Raw genomic sequence first — 25,686 nt, forward strand, 5'->3', positions numbered from 1 at the left:
CGACGGGGCGCCCAGCCCCTCACTCACCTTGCTCGCCACGGGCGGGGCCGCCAGGAGCAGCAGCAGGAGCGCCAGCCCGACGGTCGGCCGGGGCGCCGCCGCCGCCGCGGGGCGCATGGTGGGTGACCGTCCCGGGACCTCAGGCCGTCGGGTGTCCGCGTCCCCGGCGCCCCTGCGCGGCGCTGGGCGGGGATCCCGGGCACCCAGGGTTTTGTAGGATTCCGCGGTGCCGTCCGTCTGTCCGTCCCACCTCACCCAGGCTTGGGGTTGTTGCTCCCAGGGAGGGAGAAGTGGCTCAGATCCCGCCCTCCCTCTCCCCTCCCTCCCTGCCCCCCTCCCGACTCACCAGGCGCTGTCCCTTGCCCTGGGCATGGTGCCCAGGCAGAGAGAAAGGGCTGGGCGCCTGCGGGGCATGCAGGTGGGCGAGGCTCCAGCGTGAGGGTGAAGGAGGTGATGTGGCGGAGGTCCTGGGGTTCGGAGGGACGGGGGGGGGGGAGGGATGGGGTGGGGAGGAATTTAGGGAGGGTGTGCGGCTGGGGAGGTGGAGGCTCGGGGTAGAGAGGGCGTGGCCAGCCGCCCTGCCCAGATTAAGCGGGAGGCGTGCCGGGGCGGCGGCACTCAGGCCGGGCTCACTCGCTCCCAGCTCCCGGGGCGCTGCGTCCTGGTCTGGCCGCCGCTTCCCTCCCCCCCCCCCCCCCCCCGCCCGCCCCGCTCCAGCCCAGCCTCCGACTTGCAGCCCTGGGATGAACTTGGCCGCCAGAGCGGGGTGAAGAACCAGCCGGTGGATCGGGCTGGGCGCAGGCGAGAACCGTGCGGGTCCCCACCGGTAAAGCGGGTCCCCTCCCCATCCCACCCCGGGCAGGCGACCTCGGGGATGGGGTCTGAGCCCCCCCCCTTGCCTGGGCCAGCCGGGAGGGTGGGGGGCGGCACTGGGGGAACGTGGCACCTGTGTGGGGGTGGCCGAGCAAGCGGTGGCTGGGGCGGGGGTCACCAGAGGAGAGCTGGGCTGCCTCGCAGGCCCGGCCGACAGGGCTTGAACCCGGTGCGGTGAGTGTGGATTCGTTGGCAGGCTCGAGTTACCAGCCTGGCAGTCGAGGCCTTCCCCAAGGCCAAGAGCATTTGAGGGGAAAGAGAAAGCGCATCCTATTCTCGCTGCGCGCGCCCAGCTGGCTTTTCAGGCTGAACCTTATCTGCGGAAATGGAGGAAGAGGGGAAACAAGACCCAGCTGGGGTCCGGCGTGTCCCTCTTCTCAAAGGGCTCCCGAGGCCGTGGAAGCCTGGGATGGAAGGACTCCACACCTGGCTTGTGTGGGCTGCATCTTTGAGCCCTGGCTTCTACCCTTTCCTAGATACACTGGTTCGAGTGCGATTGTTCCATGACTTCCAGAATCCACGCTAAATGCACCCAAGTGACATTTAAATCGATTTTGCTGCCGGAAGGTAATGGTCAGGGAACAGTTCTGGAATCAGGAGGTAGGAACGGTGGCACATCATCAGTTTGCATCAGACAAGAGCTGATGACAGAGCTATTACGCAGGCGCCATAGTCACAGGAAGGGAATGGAAGTAGATATTTCGAGATACCAGGTGAAAGAAACTGCAAAGCGCCAGAAAATACCAGTGGATGCAAACTTGAGTCGAGACTGCCAGGGCTCCTGTGTGTTACAACGGAAGGAAACGCTGTGTGTCCGGGAGAGATAAGAGAAAAATTAGATGTCATTGCTTCTCATTCAAGTTCACCTACCACCTCAGGTTCAGATCTCTCTTGCTGACAGCTACAGTGGTTCATTATTAAACACCAAGGCTGAGCTCTCCATTTGGTCACTGATGGGTGAGAAACACTTGCTTGCTGTCTACTAGGAGCTTAGATCTATGCAGCTAGGTAAGCAGGTAAAAACCCTGAGTGAAGATTGGAGACTGGAAAGAATCTCAGTGACTGACCAAGGTACATCCACATACCTAGCCAATCCCAAGTGAATTGTATCAGACTTTGTAAAGGAGTCAGGTGACCACGTGTCTTCAAGTTCCCTAGGGAACATCCACTATTGTCCATGCACTTTGGGGGTTGCTGCACTGAATTAGGGTCTCTTCTTAGAATAATAAAAAGGGAAATGTATCAACTATTAAAATGTAGACACACCGAAGAACTTGTGCCTAGACTGTAGATGTTGCTGTGTGGTGCATTGTAGCTTCTTTTCACTGGTAGGCAAGGATTCTTATGAAATTTCTGCCGTCCATGATCTATTTATACTGATCCATTGCCAGTTCATGAACTCTCTGTGTCTACAAGTTCTGAGAGGCTTATGATATATATATTTTTTTTTTTTTTTTACAAATTGGTAGATTCTTGCAAATCCAACAAGAGCAGAAATCTCTGTCCTAATGTTGAATGCTCCTTTTCTTTGTTGACTTATTTCAGTTGTCTTTTCTTGAATCCTTGAGGTTTGGGTGGAAGGTCAGATTTGTTGCTTGATCAGTTTTGGAATAGGAGGCAACAGTCAACTGCAGGTCATCTCTGATGCAGACTGAGCAGGAAAGTAATGTGATGTAAACACAGGAAAGCAGAAACAATGCCACTAATTTGGTGTCTTCACTTATAACTGAGAGATGAGAGAGGCAGAGATAGAAGGATCATGGTCTGAGGCTAGCCAAGGCAGAAGCATGAGGATTACTAAACCAAATTAAAGTCAAAAGGGCTGCAGGGATGGAGAGCACAAGTGGTGGCATTTCTGTTTGTGTTTTTGTTTTTAAGGATGTTAGTATTAATTCTATATGTCATATATGTAGACTGTATTCAGTGACTCTAGTTTTCTCAAGGGTATTTTTGTATGTAGAACCCAACAGGCTCTTTTACCTTTCAACCCCAAATGGCATCTAGCATCTATAAACATATTTAGTTGAACAAAAGAGATACAGTGCCTTGAGTAGATGCTGGGATTTGAATCCTGTCTATGTTTTCCTGTGTGACCTACCCTCTCTGTGCTGGACTCTTCCCTGCTGCAATTCAGGATAACCAGGCTACGTCAACAAGCCAGAGGTAGCTGATAATGCCTGAGAAATGTTTCGTTGAGTGTGGGTGGGGGTGGGAGTGGGGGTGATGGAGCTCTCATGGTGATCACATAGTCCAAAGTCAGATTCTTCAGTGGCAAAAGGGAAAATGGATGGAGATGAGAAAACAATGTGCTACTGTGGCACATGGTTAGAGATGCTGCTCTGAGCTCAATACTAAAGAGGTAAAAACCAAGCACAGCTATTAGCTCCTTGAAGTTATGCTCACTTCCTCTGCTTCTAGAACGTTGCCTTGGCATCTTCGGGACCAGCAGCTTTAGCATCACAAGGAACTCGGTAGAAATTGGAATCTGGGGAGGCTAAGATCTAGAGAGTCCTGGTTCAAGGCCGGTCTAGGTTAAAAAGTTCATGGGACTGTATCTTAGTCCATGTAAAGCTGAGTGTGTTGGCATGCACCTGTTAACCCAGATACGTGTTAAGCATGAATAGAGGGATCACGGTCCAAGCCTGCCCAGGGAAAATTAAAGCAGGACTCTATTTTAAAACATTACAAGAGTGAAAAGGGCTGAGGTAATAGCTCGAGATTTAGAGCTCCTGCCTAGCAAGCATGAGGCCTTGAGTCTAAAATACAATAACAATGATGGGTATACAGATTTTTTTAAGAGGAAAATCAGAATTTCAAGTGGCACAATCCATTGATTCACAACCTACAGTCTCAAAGATATTTGGGTAATTCATATATGACTAAAACTTTGAGAAGGTCAGATATAACTCCCCATTTTTTACCCTCTCCCCAAAATACACTCTCAACTTTCCTGTGTCTTACTGTGTTCACCTGTGGTGTTAATTAAGCATAATTTGTGATATAGAAAATAGATTTGGATCAAAAGAATTGGTGTTTTAGATCTTAAGGTAGAAAACAATGAGAAAAAAAGGGGGGAATCCATTGTTTTCATAGAAAGGACACAGAGCGATATCTATGGTTGAGTCTAATACTAGATAAGGAGTTTGAAAAAAATAAAGTGGTCATTACTTTTGATACATCTTATATGAGTTTTTAACCCCTTAAAATGATAGTAACATCATGTCCATTTTTCAGACAGGTAGTATCTAAACATGTGTGTCTGCTTTCCTCTATTTCAGTTTAAGCCCTATTAGGGCAAGAGGGTTTTTATTGAGTGTGTTCTGTGCTTTCTACTGTTGTGAGTGAATGAAAGCAACTGAATGAATCTTCAGATTCACACAAGTGGCTTCTTTCCAAAGTTCATGCTCTACCTAGAGCTGTTATTGACTAGTGACTAGTATTTTTGATCAGCTCTACTTCTCCAGGTTGCCTATTGCTCGTTGTTCAATATTTCTGCTTGGTTTTGTTTCACATCTCCTTTTAGTTGTCTTTTTCTTTCAAGAACACCTCTGAAACAATTAGACTCTTAGATCCCTTAAGCATCTCAGGCATGCCAGGTGTGGGTGGCTCGCACCTGTAATCCTAGCTACTCAGGAGGCTGAGATTTGAGGATCACGGTTCAAAGCCAGCCCAGTCAGGAAAGTCCATGAGACTCTTATCTCCAATAAACCACCAGAAAACCAGAAGTGGCATTGTGGCTCAAGTGGTAGAGTGCTAGTCTTGAGCTGAAGAGCTGAGGGACAGAGCCCAGGCCCAGAGTTCAGGCCCCATGACTGACCAGAAAAAAGAATCTCAGTCATGTGAACACATGTAACTTCTTGCCATCATATCTGTAGGCTCACTGCAGCTGTAGGCTCACAGCTCCTGCTCTGGTGACTTCCATGAATCTGTGGGCGATGGTGGGCCTCTAGCTAGTTTCTTCTCCATGGGATCCATGTGGCAGGTTACTCTGGGGGCAATTGCATGCAGTCCCCAAATCTAGAGGCTCCTAGTCACAGGAAATTTTCCCTCCATTTATACTATGTAGCATCACAGGGTGAGCAAGGCCGCTGTGGGAGCTGGAGTGGGTGGAGAAAGCTCTTACGGCCATCAGGAGCCTCCTGGAAATTTTAGAATCTCAGTGTCCTACTCATCAACTTGAATCATCATCTTCTGTACTGGACATGACAGACATACTCTATGGACTCAGAGCTATGCAGGCTTTACTCTGTAAGGGTTGGGGAAATGAAACTTACCTCCAATGAGACAAAAGATGTGCAAAACTCAGTGAGAATGGAAACCATACTATCACACACCATAGCACGTGCTGACTTCAAAGCCCCCTGAGGCTCTCATAGGCTTGCCTTGCTAATTTCATCCATCCTGGAGTAGAACCAAGTGATTTCAACTTGGCACTTTTGTTCTATCTTGAGTCATCCCAAGGCCCTCCTGAGTTCTCAAGTTTACTGTGCAGAGCCCTTTACATCAAATCTTTGTTCTTGAAGTTTCTAATGCCTTTGGCAGCCTCCACCTTGGTCTATTTGATTCAGCTTCCTCTGCTTTAAGATCTAGATGAAACATCAACGACTATGTTTCTAGAGAGACCTCTTTATAGCCTTCATTTATGTTTCTAGATTATAAAGCCTTTGAGTGACGATAGGAGGTAAGCTTTTTTAATGTAATAACTGGTGAACACACACACACACAGTCACATGATTACTTCAGGCAAAATTCATGTTTTTGTATTCCCCACAGTGCTTAGCATGAGAGTTGGTCCAAAATGAGAGGTAGATAGGGTGGGGTTTTTTTGTTGTTTTTGTCTGTCATGGGGCTTGAACTCAGGGCCTAGGCTCTGCCCCTGAGTGCTTTTGCTCATGCTAGTGCTATACTACTTTGAACCACACGCCACTTCCAGTTTTCTGGTGGTCAATTAGAGATAAGAGTCTCATAGACTTTCCTGCCCCAGCTGGCTTTGAACTGTGATCCTCAGATTTCAGCTTCCTGAGTAGGTAGGATTACATGTGTAAGGTACCCGTGCCTGGCATGATAGAAATTTTTTTCAATAACTCATAGATGTCTTGTGCTATCAAGACTATCTAGAGCTGCTACCAGTATATATTTTTAAATAATTGCCAGCTTCATTTGCAGAGAATAGCCTCAAATTACAAATATTATTATATCTTAGATAACTTTAATTTATAAATTATTTCTTACAGGTTTTAAACGTAGACTTGATTCTATATTGCATTGTGTTCTGTTTCTTTGTGGTTAAAGTTTACGTAGATTTCTTCCTAGCGTTGATGTCTGAGGTTTAAAAAATATTTAATTTCCACATTTCTAAATGGAGAAGCAATTGTACCATTATTACAAGGTTCGTTATACCTTTGTGAAGCGTTAAACTGCTAGTTGTTTGAGCTGTATTGTCCACTTGGAGTTCTCATTCCAGGGTGCAGCCATCCTCTTCCTCTTCAGCCCCAAGGAACCTGACTTGAAGGTCAGGGGCCCAGGGGAAGCCATAGCTCCGAAACCCAGGTTGGAAGATTGCCCTTGAATCTTAAATGAGCCTCCAAAAGAGCAGAGCCATTCAAAGAGGAATTTAGTGACAGGTCTGGGTTTTGATAGGAGAAACATGCTCAAAAGATTCTGAGTCCCTTGGAACCAATTCTTGCCAAAAACAAGAGAGATGGAGAGGCTGGCAACATGACAGGAATGCAGCCACTGAGAACAGATGGGAGACTTTGTTAGGAAAACCCAAGGCCATATACACGCCATGTCCTTCCTCCCACAAGACAAAACCTTCCTCCTGCATCTTACCTCCAGGTTCATTTGGACATATTAATGAAATCTCTCTTCTCTCTCTCTCTCTCTCTCTCTCTCTCTCTCTCTCTCTCTGCTGAAACATATTAAATGATTAAACATTTGTCTTCTCCTTAAAGACTTCCAAATGTACCATAGGAATTTCTAGACAAATTCTGAATATAGGGCCTCCAGGGAAGAACTCTAGTTTTCTGGGATTCTCTGGGAACATGATGTCTTTGTATCAATGACTTCTGTTTATAATTGATTCTGCGCTCTTGCTGTCTTAGAGGATGATGTGGTTCTTCCCACGGATTAATTTCCTGAAATATACTCATGAATTTTTATGAAGGACATGAGTTCTGTGGTGTAGGCATTAGGAAGAAAAACCCTAGAGTTTGAAGCCTGGACATGTTACTTACAAACTCTGTAAGTGGGAGAAGAAGAAGAGAAGAAAGAAGGAGGAAAAGGTGGGAAGAAGTAGGAGACAAAGGGGAAAGGGGAAGAATAGCAGGAAAAGCAAGAGGAAGTACCTGCAACTGACTGCTAAAACCAAATGATGTTTCTTTCCTGGTGTTCTCTCAGAGTAAACTTCTGTTAGTTTTTTTCCTTTTTTTGATCCCACCTAGAACTATCTTTCTGAATACATTTCTCTTCCACAATAACTGAATATTTGTCTGTCTGGATAATTCCTCTCTTCTGATGTTTAAAAGGTAGGTTAAGGTCTATGGAAGACCCAGGTCTTCAGACCCAGCTACCTAGAAGGCTAAGGCAGGAGGATCACTCATTTTGGACTTGTGATATTTAGGCCAGCCTGCGATCATAGTGGAATCCCTTAGTTAGAAGGTAGTTATATAAATGTATTCTTCCTTTCTGCTTCTATGGATTTTCCTTCCCTCGCAAGTCAAGCCACCCCCACTTCCTGGAGTTTAACCAGTATGTGTATCAGTTTACACTGCTACAACATCCTCCAATGTATTGGGAGACTTCATCTCTATCATTGCTTGGGAAGGAAGTTAAGTTAATTAATTAATTAAGTCCATGCCACATCAGGTACTGCTTCAGACATTTAAATCTCTCAGGTATTAATTTTACATACTGACCAATCACAAGCTCAGAGGGCTTACAAATGTACTCAGGGTTACACTGTTAATTATACATTTTAATTGCACAAGTAATGACAGCAATTAAGATATGAACACTTTTTCTTTGTTTATTTGTTGACAGTACCAGGGCTTGAAGTATAAACTTCCTGCTCATTTGCTTGCTTAATCAGGTGGTACTCTACCATTAGAATCATACTTCTAGACTGGCTTTTTGCTGATAGTTTTGTACACAGAGTCCTGTAGACTTTTTTGGGGGGTGGAGGGAGCCTAGGCTGGCTTCAAATCATAATCCTCTGGATTTTGTTCTCCTTAGTAGCTAGGATTCTAGGCTCAGACTCCAAAAGTGTCTTTTCTAACTCTCTAAAGTTTCATCACTGAGTGCATAGGTAACCATGAAGGCACCTGGTTTCTTTGGGTAGGAGGAGGGGCCTCAGAGGTGAGAGGTCACCCCATGCAAGAGGCAGCGTCTCACAGATGCCAGGTGTGCCCTGGCCAGTGGGATCATGAGTGTCACTTCTGAGAAGTCAGTTCTGAGAAGCCCAGAGAATTTTGCTGGAGTGTTTAGCCCAACAGTGGGGGAGAAAGGGAGAGGCAGGAGAGGGAGATTCATAGACCTAAGGGAGCCTAGAAGATAAGAGACTGGAGAACATTGTTAGTCAAGAATGTCATTGTTAGCTGCGAGTTTTGTAAAAGGCTTGTCTGGTTTTGAAAATCATTTGTGTGTTTTGGGAACGAGTATCACCTTCATGCAGCTCCCGAGGATGACATCATTATGGGCTGCCCTCTGATTTCCTGTTGATGTTGGGAGGAGATCTCCAGGAGAACATGATTATGAAAGCCTATTTTCCACAATGATGGGTGAGCTGAGATCCGGTCCATCGGACCTGGGCTAGCAAGTTGGACTCTGGTGTCAGCCGGGGACTCCCCAGCCCTTGGACACCCAGGACTTATCTGGAGGGAGAAGAAAGGTAGGGTGGGCTTGGCTCTAGGCCAGCAACATTCTGTTCAAGTTGGAACTCAGAGTTGTTCTCAAGAATTTGCTTAAGTAGACATCAAGTTCTTCCTGTTGTTTCTCAAAGAACATGAAGCCCCGGCCACATTCCAGTGGGTCCTGGACCACACAGATGCATGACCATATGAAAATCCTTGTAATGGGAGACTGAATGCTTTTGTTAAGGAGCCCAAAGCAACTTGAACCTTTGGGAAATCTGTAGGTGATGAGATTTTACGGAGAACAAAATACAGTGGTCTTGGATATCATCAGGTTAAATGAAATAAGTGAAATACAGAGGGACACGTGCCCCAGGATCTCACTCATATATGGAATCTAAAAAAAATTGATCATATAGGAGATGAGGATACAAAGGTGGTTATTGGGGAGGGGAAGCAGAAGAGGAGAGGATAGGAGGGGAGAAAGCTAATCAGTGGGTATTGGAATAGAGTTAGACAAGAAGTATAAATAACTTGTGTACTATATATTTAAAATACCAGAAGAAAGCATTTTGAATATTTTCACCGCAAAAAATGCTAAATGTCAGAAGAGATAGGTGTGCAATAGCTTGATTTAAGCATTGCAGTGTGCATACATGAGGCGTGCATACATGGCACCTCATTAATGTATAATTCTCATCTATCTGTAAAAATAAATGTTAAAAATGTAAAAAGAAAGATAAACCAAAGCCCAGCAATCAGGTTGTCTCTCAGGCAATAGTCAGCCCAATACTTTTCTTTTTTTTTCTGGTCCTAAGGCTTGAACTCAGGGCCTGACCACTGTTCCTGAGCTTATTTTTTTTTACTCAAGGCTAGCATGCTACCACTTGAGCCACAGCACCACTTCCAGCTTTTTCTAAGTAGTTTATTAAAGATGAGATTCTCATGGACTTTCCTGTCCAGGCTGGCTTCCAATGCTGATCCTTAGATCTTAGCCTCCTGAGTAGCTAGGATTACAGGTGTGAGCACTGATGTCTACCCTCAGCTTAACTCTTAACAGGATAGATTCAGGCTTTGAGAAGTTGTACCCAAGAAGGAAGGGATGACACTGTTAAAAAAATGTACTCAATACCTGACTTATGCAACTGTAACCCCTCTGTACATCACCTTTACTATATGTGTGTGTGTGTGTGTGTGTGTGTGTGTGTGTATACATACATATATATTACAAAAGATATAAAAATAGGGGAAAAAAGTTATACCCAAGTGGACTGAGGTGAGTTAGGCTCACAGATCAGTTTCCTGATCTGTGACTGGGAAAGAGAAATACAAAATACAATCTAGGCACAGAAAGAGTCTAAATAATTCAGTTTCTATGTCTTCTACCCAGAGGAAAATACATGTGGTCGCTGTATTTCTAGAAAGGATTTCACTAAGAGAACAAAAAGTTTTCCTTTAGCAGAACTCAAAGACCTAATGTCACGCGGGGACAGGAAGGACACTAAACTTGGGTGAACTGTCTGTGACTTGGACCCGTTCCATTTCCCTCCTTTATGTGGTCCCCCAACCTTGCACGTTTCCCGCCCCCCCCCCCAATTCAGTGGATGAGGACTTCAGCAGGGTGCAGTTCATCTCGAGATTGGGTTTCAGAGAACACACGTTTCCCACGGTGGCGATGGAGATGTGAAAGAGCTCAGATCCTGTTCCCAAACCTAGCATTTGGGAACCACTGAGCATCAAGAAGGCCCAGGGCAGCTGCTGTCCAGGAATCTTTGTAAAGAAGCAAAGGAGGAAATTATCCCGAGGAATAAGATTCTGAGCTGCTCAATAGACCAGGCAGAAATTACTGTGGATTTTCAACAGGTCCACCCCCCCCTCGCCCCACCCCCTCCCCCTCCCCTGGAGGGACTGACAGGAACAAGGGAGGACGTTTGCTCTCCCTGGGAACCTCCCACCCAGGAACCTGTGCGGCGGGGAGGGGCCCCTGGGCTGCCCAGGACAGTTTGCTCAGATAAAAGGGGCTGAAGCTGGAGACGCTTCTACCCCAAGTATCTCAAGTGCAAGCATCTTTCTCTTTCTGGAAACAGCTTTTCAGGTTCCCTCTAGACTCAGGTTTGAACTTCACTTTGGCCTATTTTTTTGGGGGGGTGGGGGGGTCCAAGACCGGGACTCAAACTCAATACCTGACACCTTTGCTGAGTAGCTAGCGCTCTACTGACCGAGCCACACGTCCAACTCGTTTGTGCTCTCTAATGCTGGATCCAACCTTGGACCATCTCGTTCCCCCATTCCCCTCTCTTCTCCAAGTCCCAGGTCTAGCCTCGCAGGGGCCTTGCTCAGTCTCTCTTTGTACCAGCCCAGCCCAGAGTACCTGGGCTGCTGCCATGAGCCCTGAAGCCTTCCTGGATTCCGTATTGGGTTGCCTTTGCCTCGGTGGTTTCTCTTGATTCTTGGTGTGTGGCTGGAGGGAGAGGTGATGGGTTAGTCCAACCTGTGGCCATGTCCCCAAACAGCTGGGTTGAAGGTGAGGGTCCGACGCAGCCAATGGGAATTCTCCCTTCGTGGAAATGATGGCGGACGAATAAAGCCATCCTTGGTCACCCGGGATGTCTCCCACATAGACGGCCCTCCAGAGGTGGCGGCTGCAGGTGTTAGTGGCATAGCACTTTGGATTGTTATTACTGTTTCTTTTTGTACTAGTGTTAGGCTCAAAGGGAATTACAGTGTCTCATCTAGTCCGATGTGAAGTCAGTCATTAATTTACAAGAAGGTAGGTCAGAGGGGGTTTTTCTGAGTAATTATATATATGTATTATATAGACATATGTGTATTATATGTGTTGTATATATGTACTGTATGTATTAAATACACATATGTGAATATAATATATTTACATAATATATATACATACATATAATATATGTACTGTATGTATTAAATACACATATGTGAATATAATATATTTACATAATATATATACATACATATAATATATGTACTGTATGTATTAAATACACATATGTGAATATAATATATTTACATAATATATATACATACATATAATACATATAACATATATACATGTATATATGTATATAAGCACATATGATATATATTATATGTAAATTCTATATTAATACAGTATATAATATATTATATGTTATAGATTATTATATGTTCTATTATGTTTTATTATATTGTATGTTATATATAATATGTTATGTCATAATTTAAATAATAATATGTTAATAATATATAATTATGAGTCATAAATGCAATTAAAAGCTTGACTGAGGCAAACATTTTAGTGCTTTCAATTTAAGCTAAGTTTTATTAATTATAGATATAGTGACAAGAAATGTTTTCTTAGTCTATAATGCCAGTATTAAAATACAATGCTAATATATGTCAATATATGATGTCTTTTGTTTTGATTCAAGACAGATTTTTGAAAAAATATATAAAGTTAAATGATATCATTAAAATACCTAGTGTTGCTTCCTTTTTTTTTTTGTTGCTCATGAGGCTTGAACTCTGGGCCTGGGCTCTGTCCCTCAGCTCTTCAGCTCAAGGCTAGCGCTCTACCATTTGAGTCACAGCACCACTTCCAGTTTTCTGGTGGTTTATTGGAGATAAGAGTCTCATGGACTTTCTTGACTGGGCTGGCTTTGAACTGTGATCCTCAGATCTCAGCCTCCTGAGTTGCTAGGGTTACAGGTGTGAGCCACCAGCACCCAGCTATCGTGTTGCTTCTTAAAGTGGTTTACCTGCATGAAAAATTCGGTGAAACTTGTTTATCAAATCCAAAACATTTCTCCGATGCATTAGTATTTCTATTTAATTCATATTGTTCTATTCTCCCTACTCTTGTCTTTTTGGCATCTGCCCTTTTCCTACTGTCTTTTTGATTTTAAAAAAAATTATGTTTAGTTGTACAAAGGAGTTGCCATTTGCTGAAGCAGTTTATGAATACAGTGCATCTTGATCATTGTCACCCTTCCAACATTCTCACCCACCCCTCCCAACACACCCCTTCCCTTACTCATCTTAGTTTTAGATTATGTGCTGAATTTCTGCCATTTAACAAAGCACTTTATGTGTGCAATGCCTCTTGACCCATGTCACCACTTCACCATCTTTACCCCTCTTCCACCCACCCCCTTCCCTTCCATTTCTCAAGCCTGTGGTCTATACAATGAATTCTTGCCTGCATTTTACCCTCTTCCCCATTCCTTCTACCCCTGTCCCCTTGGCCCTCCCCTTCCCTCTTGCATATACTCATTTCCTGGTACTTATGTTGTTGGGCTTTGACTTAGTCTTTTCTAAAGACTTGTACTATTTGCACTCTCCATAGAGTCTTTTACATTCAGTGTAACACTGGTGGCCGTGGACAACATTCATGACCTCATTTTGTGACTTGTAGAGCCTCATGCCCATTACTATTTACAGTGGCAGGCTAATAGCAAAGTCATGGCTCTGCCTAGCTGTGACCTAGTAGCTACATTGCAGGTGAGGAAAGAGTCAAAACCTCTCTTGAGTCCTTTGTAGATACATGGGGTAAGCAGCGCTGGGGATCAAATCTGGGCCCTTGCTCATCGTAGGCAAGTTCTCTACCACTGAGCCGCATCTTTAGCCCTAGCAACTATTTAAAGAGAAGTGAAAGCATAGAAATGTTAACTCTAGGAAAAACAAGAGGGGTGAGGTTCAGAGTTTCAGACTTCTTATGGAGGAAAAGGGCAGAGAAATCTGAAGTCTGCCAAGGCAGACTCTCGAACGAAACACGCACTAAGGAAACTTCTGATTCTGTTCCTTTGGAGCCCTGTGACTTCGCACATATTTCCAAAACTGATCCACTAGGATTGTAGGATGGAAACAATATTTTCCTTTCTAAGTTCTATGTGAGCCAAGTGACTGGAGATGGGCAGCAGTATGAAAAAGATCCTACAACAATCAGCGCCAGACTCCTCTTTTTTTTTTTTTTTTTTTGGTCGGTCGTGGGGCTTGAACTCTGGGCCTGGGTGCTGTCCCTCAGCTCTTCAGCTCAAGGAGAGCGCTCTACCACTTGAGCTACAGCACCACTTCCGGTTTTCTGGTGGTTTATTGGAGATAGGAGTCTCACGGTCTCTCCTGCCCGGGCTGGCTTTGAACCGTGATTCTCAGACCTCAGCCTCCTGAGTAGCTAGGATTACAGGCGTGAGCCACCAGCGCCCGGCCAGACTCTTCTTTACTCTTTCTTCTTTACTTTTCATTGTGGTTGTTTCCTCTATCCCTCTTATTCTCCCTTCCCCCTCCCTACCCGTACAATTTGTAAGTAGCTTCCATTGCATAGATTGCTTGATGCTTGATTCACCCTAAGATACCTTCTACCAGTCAATTCATCCAACAGATATTATTTGAGCATTTAATACAGTCTAGGCAAAACAATGTGCTGAGAATAAATCAATACTTAAAAAAGATAGCATCCCTTTGGTCATAGGGATGGTTAACTATGTACACTGGCACTCCCTAATAGAAGCTGGGTTTCTGAAGATTGCCCATCCATCCACCCATCCATCCATCCACCCATCCATCCATCCACCTATCCATCCATTCATCCACCCATCCATCCCACTGTCCATCCATCCATCCTTATCCTTCATCTATGCATCCATCCATCTCTCCATGGAAGGTAATGACATCACAGTGTATTAAGTAGTTTCCTGTATACCCTTTATCACAGCATGGATGGATATGTATATAATAGTAATCACATTATATGCTTGATTTTTTTAAATGGGGAAATCTCTAGTATCCCATAATTTTGGGCTATTTTAAATTTGTTTAAAATATTGAATACAATTTGAGTGATTCAAATCAGTATGCATTTTCCTTCAGAAACCATAATTCATTTTATGCAAACTTGCTTCTAGAATTTAACTTTAGGGCAAGAGATACTTAGGATTACAAATGTTGGATGGGAAGGATCTGTGTATTCAAAGTGATTCTGTTTCTGCTTAGTTCTGGAACTCTATCATGGAATGTGGTTCTACCACTTAATTTGAAAGCTAGCCTTCTACAAATACAGAGCTGAATTAATTTACACCGCTTTTATCCAGAAATTTAAAAACAACTTCTAACATTGAATGCTACTGGTTTCCTCGTCTCTACCAGTTCCCATAAGGACAGGCCTTCAGAGAAGCCAGTTCAAAATGAGATACTTCAATGATTTGAGCCAAAGTAATGTTTGATCAAAGCAAAGAATTATTTGGGTCAGGTTATAGTATTTTAGTTTTTATTGAGATAAAATTTACAAAATAAAGTTCAACTTTTAAACTCTTTTGAAGTTTACAATTCTAAGTATATCCACTATCGAATTTCACAACATTTCACCACCCCAAAATAAAACCTTATACTTCCCAATTTCTCTCTCTCCTTTTCTCTGACGCCCACAAATCTGCATGCTATTTCTGTAGATTTGCCTGTTGTAGATATTTTATACACATGAAATGTTATAATGTGCTCCTTTCAGGATTCATTCATGTTGTAGTATATGTCAAGATTTCATTCATTTTTGTGATCAATTAATACTCCGTTGAATGGCTATAACACATTTTCTTTATGCATTCATTGGTCAATGGAATTTGGTTGTTTCCACTTTTTGTCAGTTAAGAATATTCATGTACATATGCAAACATGGTGTGTGTGTATGTGTGTGTGTGTGTGTGTGTGTGTGCCAGTCCTGGGCTTGAACTCACGACCTGGGCACTGTCCCTTACCTTTTTCTGCTCAAAGCTGGGGATCTAACATTTGAACCACAGTGCCACTTCTGACGTTTGTCTGAGTAGTTTATTGCAGATGAGACTCTCACAAACTTTTTTGCCAGGGCTGGCTTCAAACCACGATTTCAGATCTCAGCCTCCAAAGTAGCTAGAGTTGCAGCCATGAACCACCAGTGCCTAGCATCAAACATGGGTTTTTAATTCTCATCAGTGTATGTCTCGGACCAGAATTGCTAGACCATATGTTAACTTTATGTTTAACTTTATGTTTAATTTCTTTTTTTTGGGGGGGGGGTCCAGTCGTGGGGCCTGAACTCTGGGCCTGGGCGCTGTCCCTCAGCTCTTCAGCTCAAGGCTAGCACTCTACCACTTGAGCCACAGTGCCACTTCCGACTTTTTTTCTTTTTTGCTTATGTGGTGCTGAGGAATCGAACCCAGGGCCTCATGCATGCAAGGCAAGCGCTCTACCACTGAGCCACCTTCCCAGCCCCTTAATGTTTAATTTCTTGAGGAGCCACCAAAATGTTTTCTGTTCAGCAGTTTTGTCATTTTATGTAACAACAGTTCTACATGTATTTGCTGTATATGTGAAATAGGTAATTCTCTATTCAAAGTGTTTGTTTCATTATTTCTTCAACTGGAATCTTAAGAGGAAAGATTAAAGAGAAGAAAATTCTATTCAGCAACATGAAGTGACTATTTTGTATAATACATGTGAAAAATATATTTGTGATATGTATAGAATATTTTTATTTCTGAAAACAAAAACTAATATTCTGTTTAGCAATTATTAAGGAGACTGTGTTATGTCAGAAAAAAAGGAATTCCTGTTTAGGAAATATTTCTATTACTAGGGGAATAATAAAAGTAATTATTTTCAACATGTAACTGTACTGCATTTTTATTTACCATCTGCACACTTTAATCCAGGACTCACTTCCCTTGTCAATGACAGGGTTGAAAAGAGAAGAGGAGAGGACAGAAGAGAAGAGAAGAGGATTTGTGAGTCTCATTTGTGAGTCTCTGGGCACTTGGTGATTATGAAGCTTTTTCTGAGATGGACCAAGCCCTTGCTCACAGATTCATGGTGAGTGGTTTTTGTTTTCATTTTTGTTTTGTTTTTTGGTCATTTGTGGGTCTTGAACTCTGGGCCTGGGTGCTGTCCCTCAGCTCAAGGCAAGCACTCTACCACTTAAGCCACAGCGCCACTTCTGGTTTTCTGAGGGGTTAATCAGAGATAAAAGTCTCATGGACATTCCTGCTGGGGCTGACTTTGAACCTTGATCCTCAGATCTCAGCCTCCTGAGTAGCTAGGATTACAGGAGTGAGCTAGAGTACCTGGCTCTTAGTGTCTTTTATCTAGTATTTTCTTCAAACTGTTGACTCTGTTGGTATAGATGATCTAAACACATTATGTCAAAAAGCCAAACTGCTGCAGAAAGCTTCAGATTATGCCTACTCTATATGACTTGATTTTTTGTGTGTATAATCTTTAAGGCCTCACACTTGCTAAGCAAGTGTTCTACAAGTTGAACCATAACCACAGTCCTTTTGATTGATTGAATTATTTGCCTATGTATGTATGTATGTATGTATGTATGTATGTCAATAGGGTCTCACACTTTTGCCTTGCCCAGCCTTGGACTATGATCCTCCTACCTCTGCCCCTGAGTAGCTAGAACCAGGGGCATGTGCAACACACCCAGCATTATGACTGACTTATTGCTAAACACCAATTCTCTCTATTCTCCCTGAGATGTACCCCCACAGCTCAGCTGGGGAGCTGCACAGTTAAAGGCTCTGTGTTCTCACGCTCTTACCAGGTTTAAATAGCAAAGGCTCTATGTGTCCAGAGCCTTCTTATAATTAAGTAAGCTAGGACAAAGCACTTCATGAGTACAATGGAAACTTTATCCACCCTAAATGTATCTGAATCCTAATCCACCCAATCTGTGACATCCAAGGGAGGTTTAGTTTCCTGATGGAGCTCAGATTGACAGTTAGCTGATCTTGAGATGAAGGGTGGTTGCTGATCACTTGATTGGTCCAGCGATGACAAGGATCCTTAAAACTGAGAAAAGAAGATGTGACTACAGAAGGAGAGCCCAGAGAGAGGCAGCAAGACAAAGTCTCAACCAGCCATTTCCAGCTGAATATAACTCAGGTAGTAATTTGAAATCTGAAGACAGAATAGGCCACAGGTGGTTTCTAGAACCTGGGAGAAAGCAAGGAATCAAATTCTCCCTGTGTTCAGGAACCCGGCCTTTGTGACACTGCCTTTCACCAGTGAGATGCTCTGAGCCATTGTGCCGATGGCGATAAATAATGGCAGCCAATTGGAGCTGAATGAGACTGTTAGATGGGAATGAAAAGGTGTGGGGAGCCAAGGCCACTAACAAGCACATGAAGAGTTCCGAAGACAATGACTATCCATTTGTGGACAGTGAAGGGAAGAAGGTGTGTTGGGGGTGGGGGGTGGGGAGGGAAGTGCATTCCCATCTCAGAAGTGCAGTCAAGTCTTCTTTTTGTAGAGAATATATGGGAGAAACACTCCACTTTGGATGGTTTGTAAAATTATGATTTTAACTATTTAATTAAGTAGAAAATTCAATCAACAAGCCAAGATAGAATGAGGTGGCAATAAAAGATTCATAATGCACAGAAGTCAAATCACTCTGGGATCATAGGATACAATAAATACTACTTACAAATGCCCAAGGTAGTAAGAACTTACTTCACAACAGAAATGGTTAATTCATTGTCAACTTGATTTAAAATCATTTTCCCCCCTGTATCTAACACCGCCATACTTGCTCTTCATTTACGTAGTGACTATGTTAAAAATGTTGCCTTGATTGTAATCATTAATTCCAGTAGTACGCTGGGTACATGAAGACTTAGATGGAAGGCAGAAAAGCCCGGCCAGACCTGTCTCTCTACTGGCCTGTCTTCCTAGCCAGATGTTAGCTGATCAGCAGGAAGACCTAGAAGGCAGAGAAGGGAGGCTCATGCAGAATGGGGATTCCACGGGTAACCTGAAGAAATGGGGAGGGATGGGAGGGATGGGGGAGAACAATGGGAGGGATGGCATTGGTCGAATTGCATTGTGCTTATAAAGTGCAGTGTTGCCTTGTACAACTACTTAAAGATCATGAGAGAAAGTGGGCTCCGGTGGAGAAAAGACTGTCTGCAGAACCCATATAGAACCCAATTCTACCAGCCAGGGGGTAGATGGGAAGTCCAGCCCACCACAACTGTTCAGGACAAGTGAGATGACCAAACTGAAGGCTGAAACATTGAGGGGTTTTGGATAAGTGTCAGCAAACATTCGTGAATATTTGGTGGCCTCCTCCTTTTAAAAAAATATATTCCTGTGGCTGGGAAGGCGGCTCAGTGGTAGAGCGCTTGCCTTGCATGCATGAGGCCCTGGGTTCGATTCCTCAGCACCACATAAGCAAAAACAAAAAAGCCGGAAGTGGCGCTGTGGCTCAAGTGGTAGAGCACTAGCCTTGAGCTGAAGAGCTGAGGAACAGCGCCCAGGCCCAGAGTTCAGGCTCCACGACCAGACCTCCCCCCAAAAATGTATTCCTCCTTTGTTAAACTGTATAATAGTGATGTTATTCAGTTAGATTTCTGTCTTTCACATACAAGGCCCTGGACTGCTTAACTCTTCCCTAATGAGCCCCAAATCATTTTGCTTTTGCCATTCTCCTAGTCCAGCCAGGTTTCCTGTCACAACTCCTTCCCCCTGCCCCTTGCAGTGGCTCCCATTTGGTGACCTCTAGGATAGCCTGGCCTCAGCCAAGTCCCTGAGCACAGTTCCATCTTTTCTCTCCCCTCTGGTTGCTCGCTGGCCATCCCCACCCTATCATCAGAGGATTCCAGCACAATGGCAGGCATGCAATCTCTCTTTCTTGATTGGTTAAGACGAGGAGAGGAAAGGAAGGCATCCAGAGGGAGGGCAAACCTCTGTCTGGTCTTGGCACAGATGAACCACCAGCCTGTGGTCGAAGCCTATCCGCAAGGAGAAGAAGCTGTCTGGAATTAATTCCTTTATCTTTTTATTTATTTTACTTTTATTTTTGGCAAGCTTGTTTCACATGAAAATAAACAGTGTCAATTAATGTGGATTTTGCTTTTTCTCTAGGTCACTTGTACTTATTCTGTTTTCGGTGCAACACACGTGCGGGGTGAGTTCAAGAATTCACTCTGGTTACTTACTGAGAATTCACTCTATTGGATGTATGGGTTTTGTCATGTGTGAAGAAGTCGGCTTCTGCAACAATAGTTTCCTCAGCTGTTAATTGGGGATTTGGACTAGACAAATTCTAAGATTTCTTTAGTCACAGTGACCAAAACTGCTGATGGAACTACCTAGGTATTGAAATTTTCTTTATTTTATAACTGATGCAATCTTTTAAAACCTTTTTTTATCCTTTTGAGGTAGACAAGAGGCAGCTTGGCCATCTCAGGATTAAATCATGAGATAGAATACTAAGTCAAATATTTCAGTTCTGGAGAGATAAACCCAGAACATCTTGTAATAGGCCCTCTTTCTCCTGCTTTCTCGGGAAAGCATTTTATGTTATTCGAAATGGCCAGGGAAGTTTCTGGGAACCCTTGTCAGGGCGGCTTGTAACTCAGGCTGAAGAGGATTCATCTGGCGTGGGACTCAGGGGCTCAAGTAATCCTAGGTCTTTTTAAAAAAGCAAATGAAAATAGAAACTGAAACTCTTTTTTCCTATAAGTTGGAAACAAACACATGTGTGGGGCCCTGGGTTCTTGTCTCTGCCAATGATTCATCCTTTAACTGACTCAAGACTCTGTGATTCCTTCATTCAACTCTAGTCTTGCTAAAATCTCCAGTGGAAACCAACCAGAATGTACATACCTCCATTTTCTTCTACTCATCTCACCTGCTTCTCATTTTCTAAGCTTACTTTTGTATTAGATTCTTTTGTTTTCTACTGTAAAAGTCACTGAATTTTGAATATCACTGCCTTTGCCCCCCTTGTTCCCGGAAATGAATGTAATTCCTGAATCAGGAATGTTCTGTCCTGGACACCCCCCTACCCCAAGCCTGTGGAACAGTCTAGAAACACCATGCCAAGACTGGGTCTTTAATAACTGGATAGGAAAGGAAGATAAAACACACATGGGTGCAGTATCTGAGGAAGGCAAGTCAACATCATCCATCAGATTGAGAATGCTCTTACCTCTACAGGAATGTGTCTTTTTGTAATGTCTCATATATATTTATTCTGACATGCACAAAGGTGAATGCATACAGGTCATATTCAGTTCCTAAAGTAGGAAGTGACTTGAATGTTGATCAGCGTGAGTGGTCAGCAAGTTTCAGCACTTGCTGTACAGGGAAGCTCTTAAAGTTACTTTAGAATGATTCTGAGGTAGACGCTAATGTGAAAATGATGCGGTACTGAGGAATACATGGGGGAATAAAGAAACAGCTCCCAAATCACCAGAAGTATGTGCATGTAGACACTGGATCTCCAGTTTGCTCCTGTGGAGTGTGTGTGTGTGTGTGTGTGTGTGTGTGTGTGTGTGTGTGGTATTACATTGATACGTGATGTATGATTATAGTGGGGTATGTATGTGTGTGTAGTATATATATATATATATATATATATATGTTTTGTGCGTGTAGTATGGTGGGGATGTGTGTGGTGTATGATGTGTATGGTGTATGCATTTAGTGTGTTGTGTGTATATGTGATGTGGGTGGTATGTTTTGTGTATGCATCTCTGTGGTGGTATAGTTTGTGTAGATGTGCATTGTGTTTTGTGTGGGTGTGTTTGTATGTGTGTTGTGGGGCTGAGTTTGGTGAATTCACCTGTCTCTTAAAATGGTTTTATTATTTGAAACACACCTTTAAATTAAACACCGTATAAATGCTTACTGGGGTGTTTATTGAGTCTATTTGTAAATAATCCTTCCTGACATAGAATCCTACTACAAATATCTCTGCAATGCTTGGCAAAAATAAGAAAAAAATAAATAACCTGTCTTTGTTATCAAGCCATCTAATCAACGGACTCCTGTTTCTTTTTCTGGTTATTTTGATATTTCAGTGAACACATTAACTCAACCCCAACCTTGAATGAACCCAAGTGCTTGAGCTGGCTGACTTTAGTTTTTGTGTCCTGTCCCAATCTGGGCCTGAGTAGTAATATATTTTTCTTTATCCAGATTAAGAACTCATGTATTCCTAGATAGCACTGGCAGTCAGAACTCAAGAAACATATATTTCTGAAACTCCAGATGCATTTTGGAAGGGAGTGCTGGCGTTGGAACTTAGGGCTGTGCCCTTTGAAGTGCTCTACCACTTAAGCCATGTTGCCAGCCCTTTTTGGTTTTGTTTTTCTATTGTGTTTGGTTTTTTCCCCAGTTGGGTCTTGCTTTCTGTCCATTCTGGCCTGCATGTTGACTCTCCTATGTATGTATCCTTTCTGTTCAGCTGTGATGATGGAGCTCAATGCTAGGCCCAGCTTTTTTGGAGGGAGGGGAAGGATAATATAAGAACGTCTTGGAGTGTTGGGAAATTATAGGAAGAACTATTTTAACCCTGAGCACAAAAAGGGTGGAGAATTGCTCTCAGGAAAATGCAATGGAGGACTCAAATCCTAGCTGATGTGAGAGGCAGAGCAAAGAGATTTGGAAGCAAGGTCAAGTGTGTCCTTTATACAAGATTCAGTGGGCATGAATGGTTGGCCTGAGGTTGGGGTGACTGTCTAGACTCTTCCCATCTAGTAAATTAAGTCCAAATGGGAGACAGAAACTATAGACATTTCTGGCCAAAGTGGCTTCTGAAGGAAGATTTTTTTTCCTCCAATGATAGTTCCCCAAGATATTTTCCTTATTGCTGGGAGCTCCTTTCTCTTGTAATCTGGCCTCCTTATGCCACTGTGTAAGTGCCTCATCGCAGTGTGTATGTGTGCACGCGTGCGTGCATGTGCGTACATGTACACTCAGGGCCTGAGCGCTGTCCCTGAGCTTTTTGCTCCAGGCTAGTGCTCTACTACCTGAAGCTACAACTCCAATTCTGATTTTTTTGGTGGATGATTGGAAATAATCGGTCCAGGCTAGCTTCAAACCATGGTCCTCAGATCTCAGCCTCCTGAGTACTTAGGATTATAGGTGTGAGCCACCCACCCCTGGCTGATGCTTTGTGTTTTCATCTATCAATGTTAGTCTTTGCAGCCAATTGTGGTAGTGCACATTTATGACCCTAACGCTCAGGAAAATGAGGCAGAAGGATCATGAGTTTGAGTCCAAGATAGCATTCTCTTACTCTTGTGTTTTGTGTGTGTGTGTGTGTGTGTGTGTGTGTGTGTGTGTGTGTGTGTCTTTGTTTCTCATTGATCCAAAAGCAGTAGGGTTCTATGAAATTCCCATAAACTAGACAACTCCAATGCTCATTCTAATTTATATCTTGGTTGCTAATCTAAATGATGCGGGCTGGAATATATAACAAACTGCTTTACTTTTCAGACTGGCAAGAAATATGTCGGTCCTTGTGGAGGAAGAGATTGCTCAGTTTGCCTGTGTTTTCCTGAGAAGGGATCTCGGGTAAGTGGCATAAAAAAAAAATCCCTGGAAAGTTTACCTGGATTTTGAACCATTGTGAATATTTAACAGGGACAGCTTAGCTGGATTTTGAACCACGGCGAATATTTAACACGTGTCTCAGCGCCACAGCACATGTCAGTAGTCGGTAATGTCATTTCCAGTCAGAGTTCTTCACAATCTGATAAATGGTCACAATCCCCATAAACTGGGTGTCACGTTCAGAATGCAGTCTGTGCAGCAGATTTCCCAGGATGCTAGTCATAGGAATCGCTCAATGAAGCCGGGGTCCTGGGGTTGCCTCATGCACACTAGGTTGTCTTGCTGACATTCGGGTTGTATAACAGTGTTGGTATGTGTGTGTCTGGATGTCTATGAGGGCTGGAGTTTGAACTCAGGGCCTTGCGTTTGCTAGGCAGCCACTCTACCACTTGAGCCACACCCTCAGCACTTTTTTGAGTCAGAATAGGTTCCCATGCTTTGATCCAGGGTAAGCCAGGACCAAGATCCTCCTATCTATGGCTTTGTAAGTAGCTGGGATCACAGGTGTGTGTTGCCATGCATACTTATTGATTGAGATGGGGTTTTGTTAACTGGTTTTTTTTGCCTAGATTGGTCACAGATTGTGATCTTCCTCATCTCTCTGCCTTCCAAGTAGCTAGGATAAAGGATGAACCAAAGCTCGTGTAAACCTTGTTTGAAATAATGCTTCTAGACCCTTGGCCAGAAGGCTTTTGGGTAGATGGCACCATAGAATACCATCTCATAATGGCTATGATTATTGTCTGGTCAGAATTTCCCATACACTATTCTATGTGCTTTCAAGGCTAAGGCTCACTGACTGCCCACAGGGAGGCACAGAGCAGGTTAGTATCTAGCTCAAGTCCAACCAGAACTGTGCTCAGGATCACCAGGCTGCTATCTATTCTGTGAAACAGAGAGATCCTCTCAGTGACTGCTTCTCAGGTCTCCTGAGCCTTCACACATGGCTCTCCTGCGTTCTTAAACAGCCACCCGCTGCCCACCAGTTCATCTGTGCTGAAGTATTTGAACTAACATTTCTCTGATTAAAATTACTGTCATGTGTAAGTGCATTGGACTATCATTCTGTACTTCCTTAAATATATTCGATTATGTGTCAACTCAGCTCTGTTCCAAACTACTAGCACAGTCTTACAAGAAAGGGATGCATTTCAGGAGCTTTGGACAATTTAAGGGCCTTGGAATGCATCGTCACCCATTCAGACTTCAGAAGTAAAATACTGTGGACTGGGGCCTTTTTATTGTTGCTGTTCCAGTACTGGGGCTTGAGCTCAGGGTCTTGTGCTCTCAAGTTGGCTTTCTGGCTCAGGCTGGTGCTCTACCACTTGAGCCATAGTTGCACATCTAGCTTTTATGCTTAATTTGAGATAAGATTCTCTCAGACTTTTTGGCCTGGGCTGGTTTCAAACCATGATCCTAGGATCTCAGCCTCCTGAGTAGCGCAGATTACAGGTGTGAGCTGCCAGCTCCCATCTGAATGGCATCTACTGGGAACTGGAACTTCCACACGTGACCAGAACAGCATCCATATCCACCCACAGGGTGAGCCTTGTTCTCAAAACAGCACAGCTCAATAGGGATCAGGCATTACTGCTGCAACACATTGCTTTCCTGAGAATGGGGTCTGGGGTTTCTCCTCACCGTGCTCTGCCACCACACAGAAGGGATGGCATTAGTATTCCGGTTATTATTTTGAAGGTACTGGGGTTTGAAGTCAGGTTCTTGCATTTACTAAGCAGGTGCTAGACTAGTTAAGTAGGCCCCCAGTCCCTTTTTGCTTTAGTTATTTTCCAGATAGTCTCATGCTTTTTATTCAACTCTACTCTCTGACTATGATCTTCCTACCTCTGCCTCCCAAGTATCTAGAAGGTATTAACCACCTTCCCCAGCAGCTAACCCCTCCCTTCCTCCCTTCCCTCCTTCCTTCTTTCCTTCCTTCCTTCCTCCCTCCCTCCTCCTTTCTTTCCTTCCTTTCTTCCTCCCTCACTCCCTCCCTTCCTTTCTCCCTCCCTCCCTCCCTCCCTCCCTCTCTCTCTCTCTCACTCGCTTTCTTTCTTTCTTTATCTTTCTTTCCTCCCTCTCTTTCTTTCTTTCTTTTCCTTCCTTCCTTCCTTCCTTCCTTCCTATCTTCATTCTTTCTCTTGTTCTTTCTTTCTTCCTTTCTTTCTTATACATTGCAACACATTCTTTTATATTTAAACTGCTCCCCCCCCCAGCAATACAACCAAAATTTGAGGCATCCTAATTTTGACCTTGAGCTTAGAAAAATTCAACAATCATACCTTCGAGTTAAGTTAGGATACCAGACACCAAGATGCCAAGAAGTTCCCTAGCTCTTCCAGGCGCCTTCACAAATGGTTGACACAAACAAAACAAAAACAGCCCTGGATTTTGCGTGAGGTTATGAATGCAAACACACCAGCATTCTGCATATGCCAAGAAGGGAATAAACAAAACAAAGCAAAACACACCACCTGTGCACCTCAGTGGTAAGACCTTTCGGCTTGAGGCCCAAGGGAAAAAAATGGCTCTGATTTGCCCTGTGCTGAAAGGGAAGAGGATCCACAAAACAGAAGCG

General features: G+C 43.7%; 2 protein-coding genes across 2 annotated transcripts in view; one reads left to right on the forward strand and one right to left on the reverse strand.

The window, feature by feature from the left end:
* Nucleotides 1–209, reverse strand: part of Col4a3 (collagen type IV alpha 3 chain) — a 140,367-nt gene extending 140,158 nt beyond the window's left edge. Inside the window, exon 1 of the mRNA XM_042679024.1 lies at nt 28–209. Coding sequence (XP_042534958.1) covers nt 28–117 — 90 coding nt within the window. The 5' untranslated portion in view covers nt 118–209. The remainder of the gene's footprint in view (nt 1–27) is intronic.
* A 518-nt stretch (nt 210–727) lies between these two features.
* Nucleotides 728–25,686, forward strand: part of Col4a4 (collagen type IV alpha 4 chain) — a 129,953-nt gene continuing 104,994 nt past the window's right edge. Inside the window, exons 1-4 of the mRNA XM_042679354.1 lie at nt 728–826; nt 16,437–16,568; nt 19,629–19,671; nt 22,992–23,069. Coding sequence (XP_042535288.1) covers nt 16,522–16,568; nt 19,629–19,671; nt 22,992–23,069 — 168 coding nt within the window. The 5' untranslated portion in view covers nt 728–826; nt 16,437–16,521. The remainder of the gene's footprint in view (nt 827–16,436; nt 16,569–19,628; nt 19,672–22,991; nt 23,070–25,686) is intronic.

The sequence above is a fragment of the Dipodomys spectabilis genome, unplaced genomic scaffold (assembly GCF_019054845.1).
Source record: "Dipodomys spectabilis isolate Male_0828 unplaced genomic scaffold, ASM1905484v1 ptg000051l, whole genome shotgun sequence".
Classification (NCBI taxonomy): Eukaryota; Metazoa; Chordata; class Mammalia; order Rodentia; family Heteromyidae; genus Dipodomys; species Dipodomys spectabilis.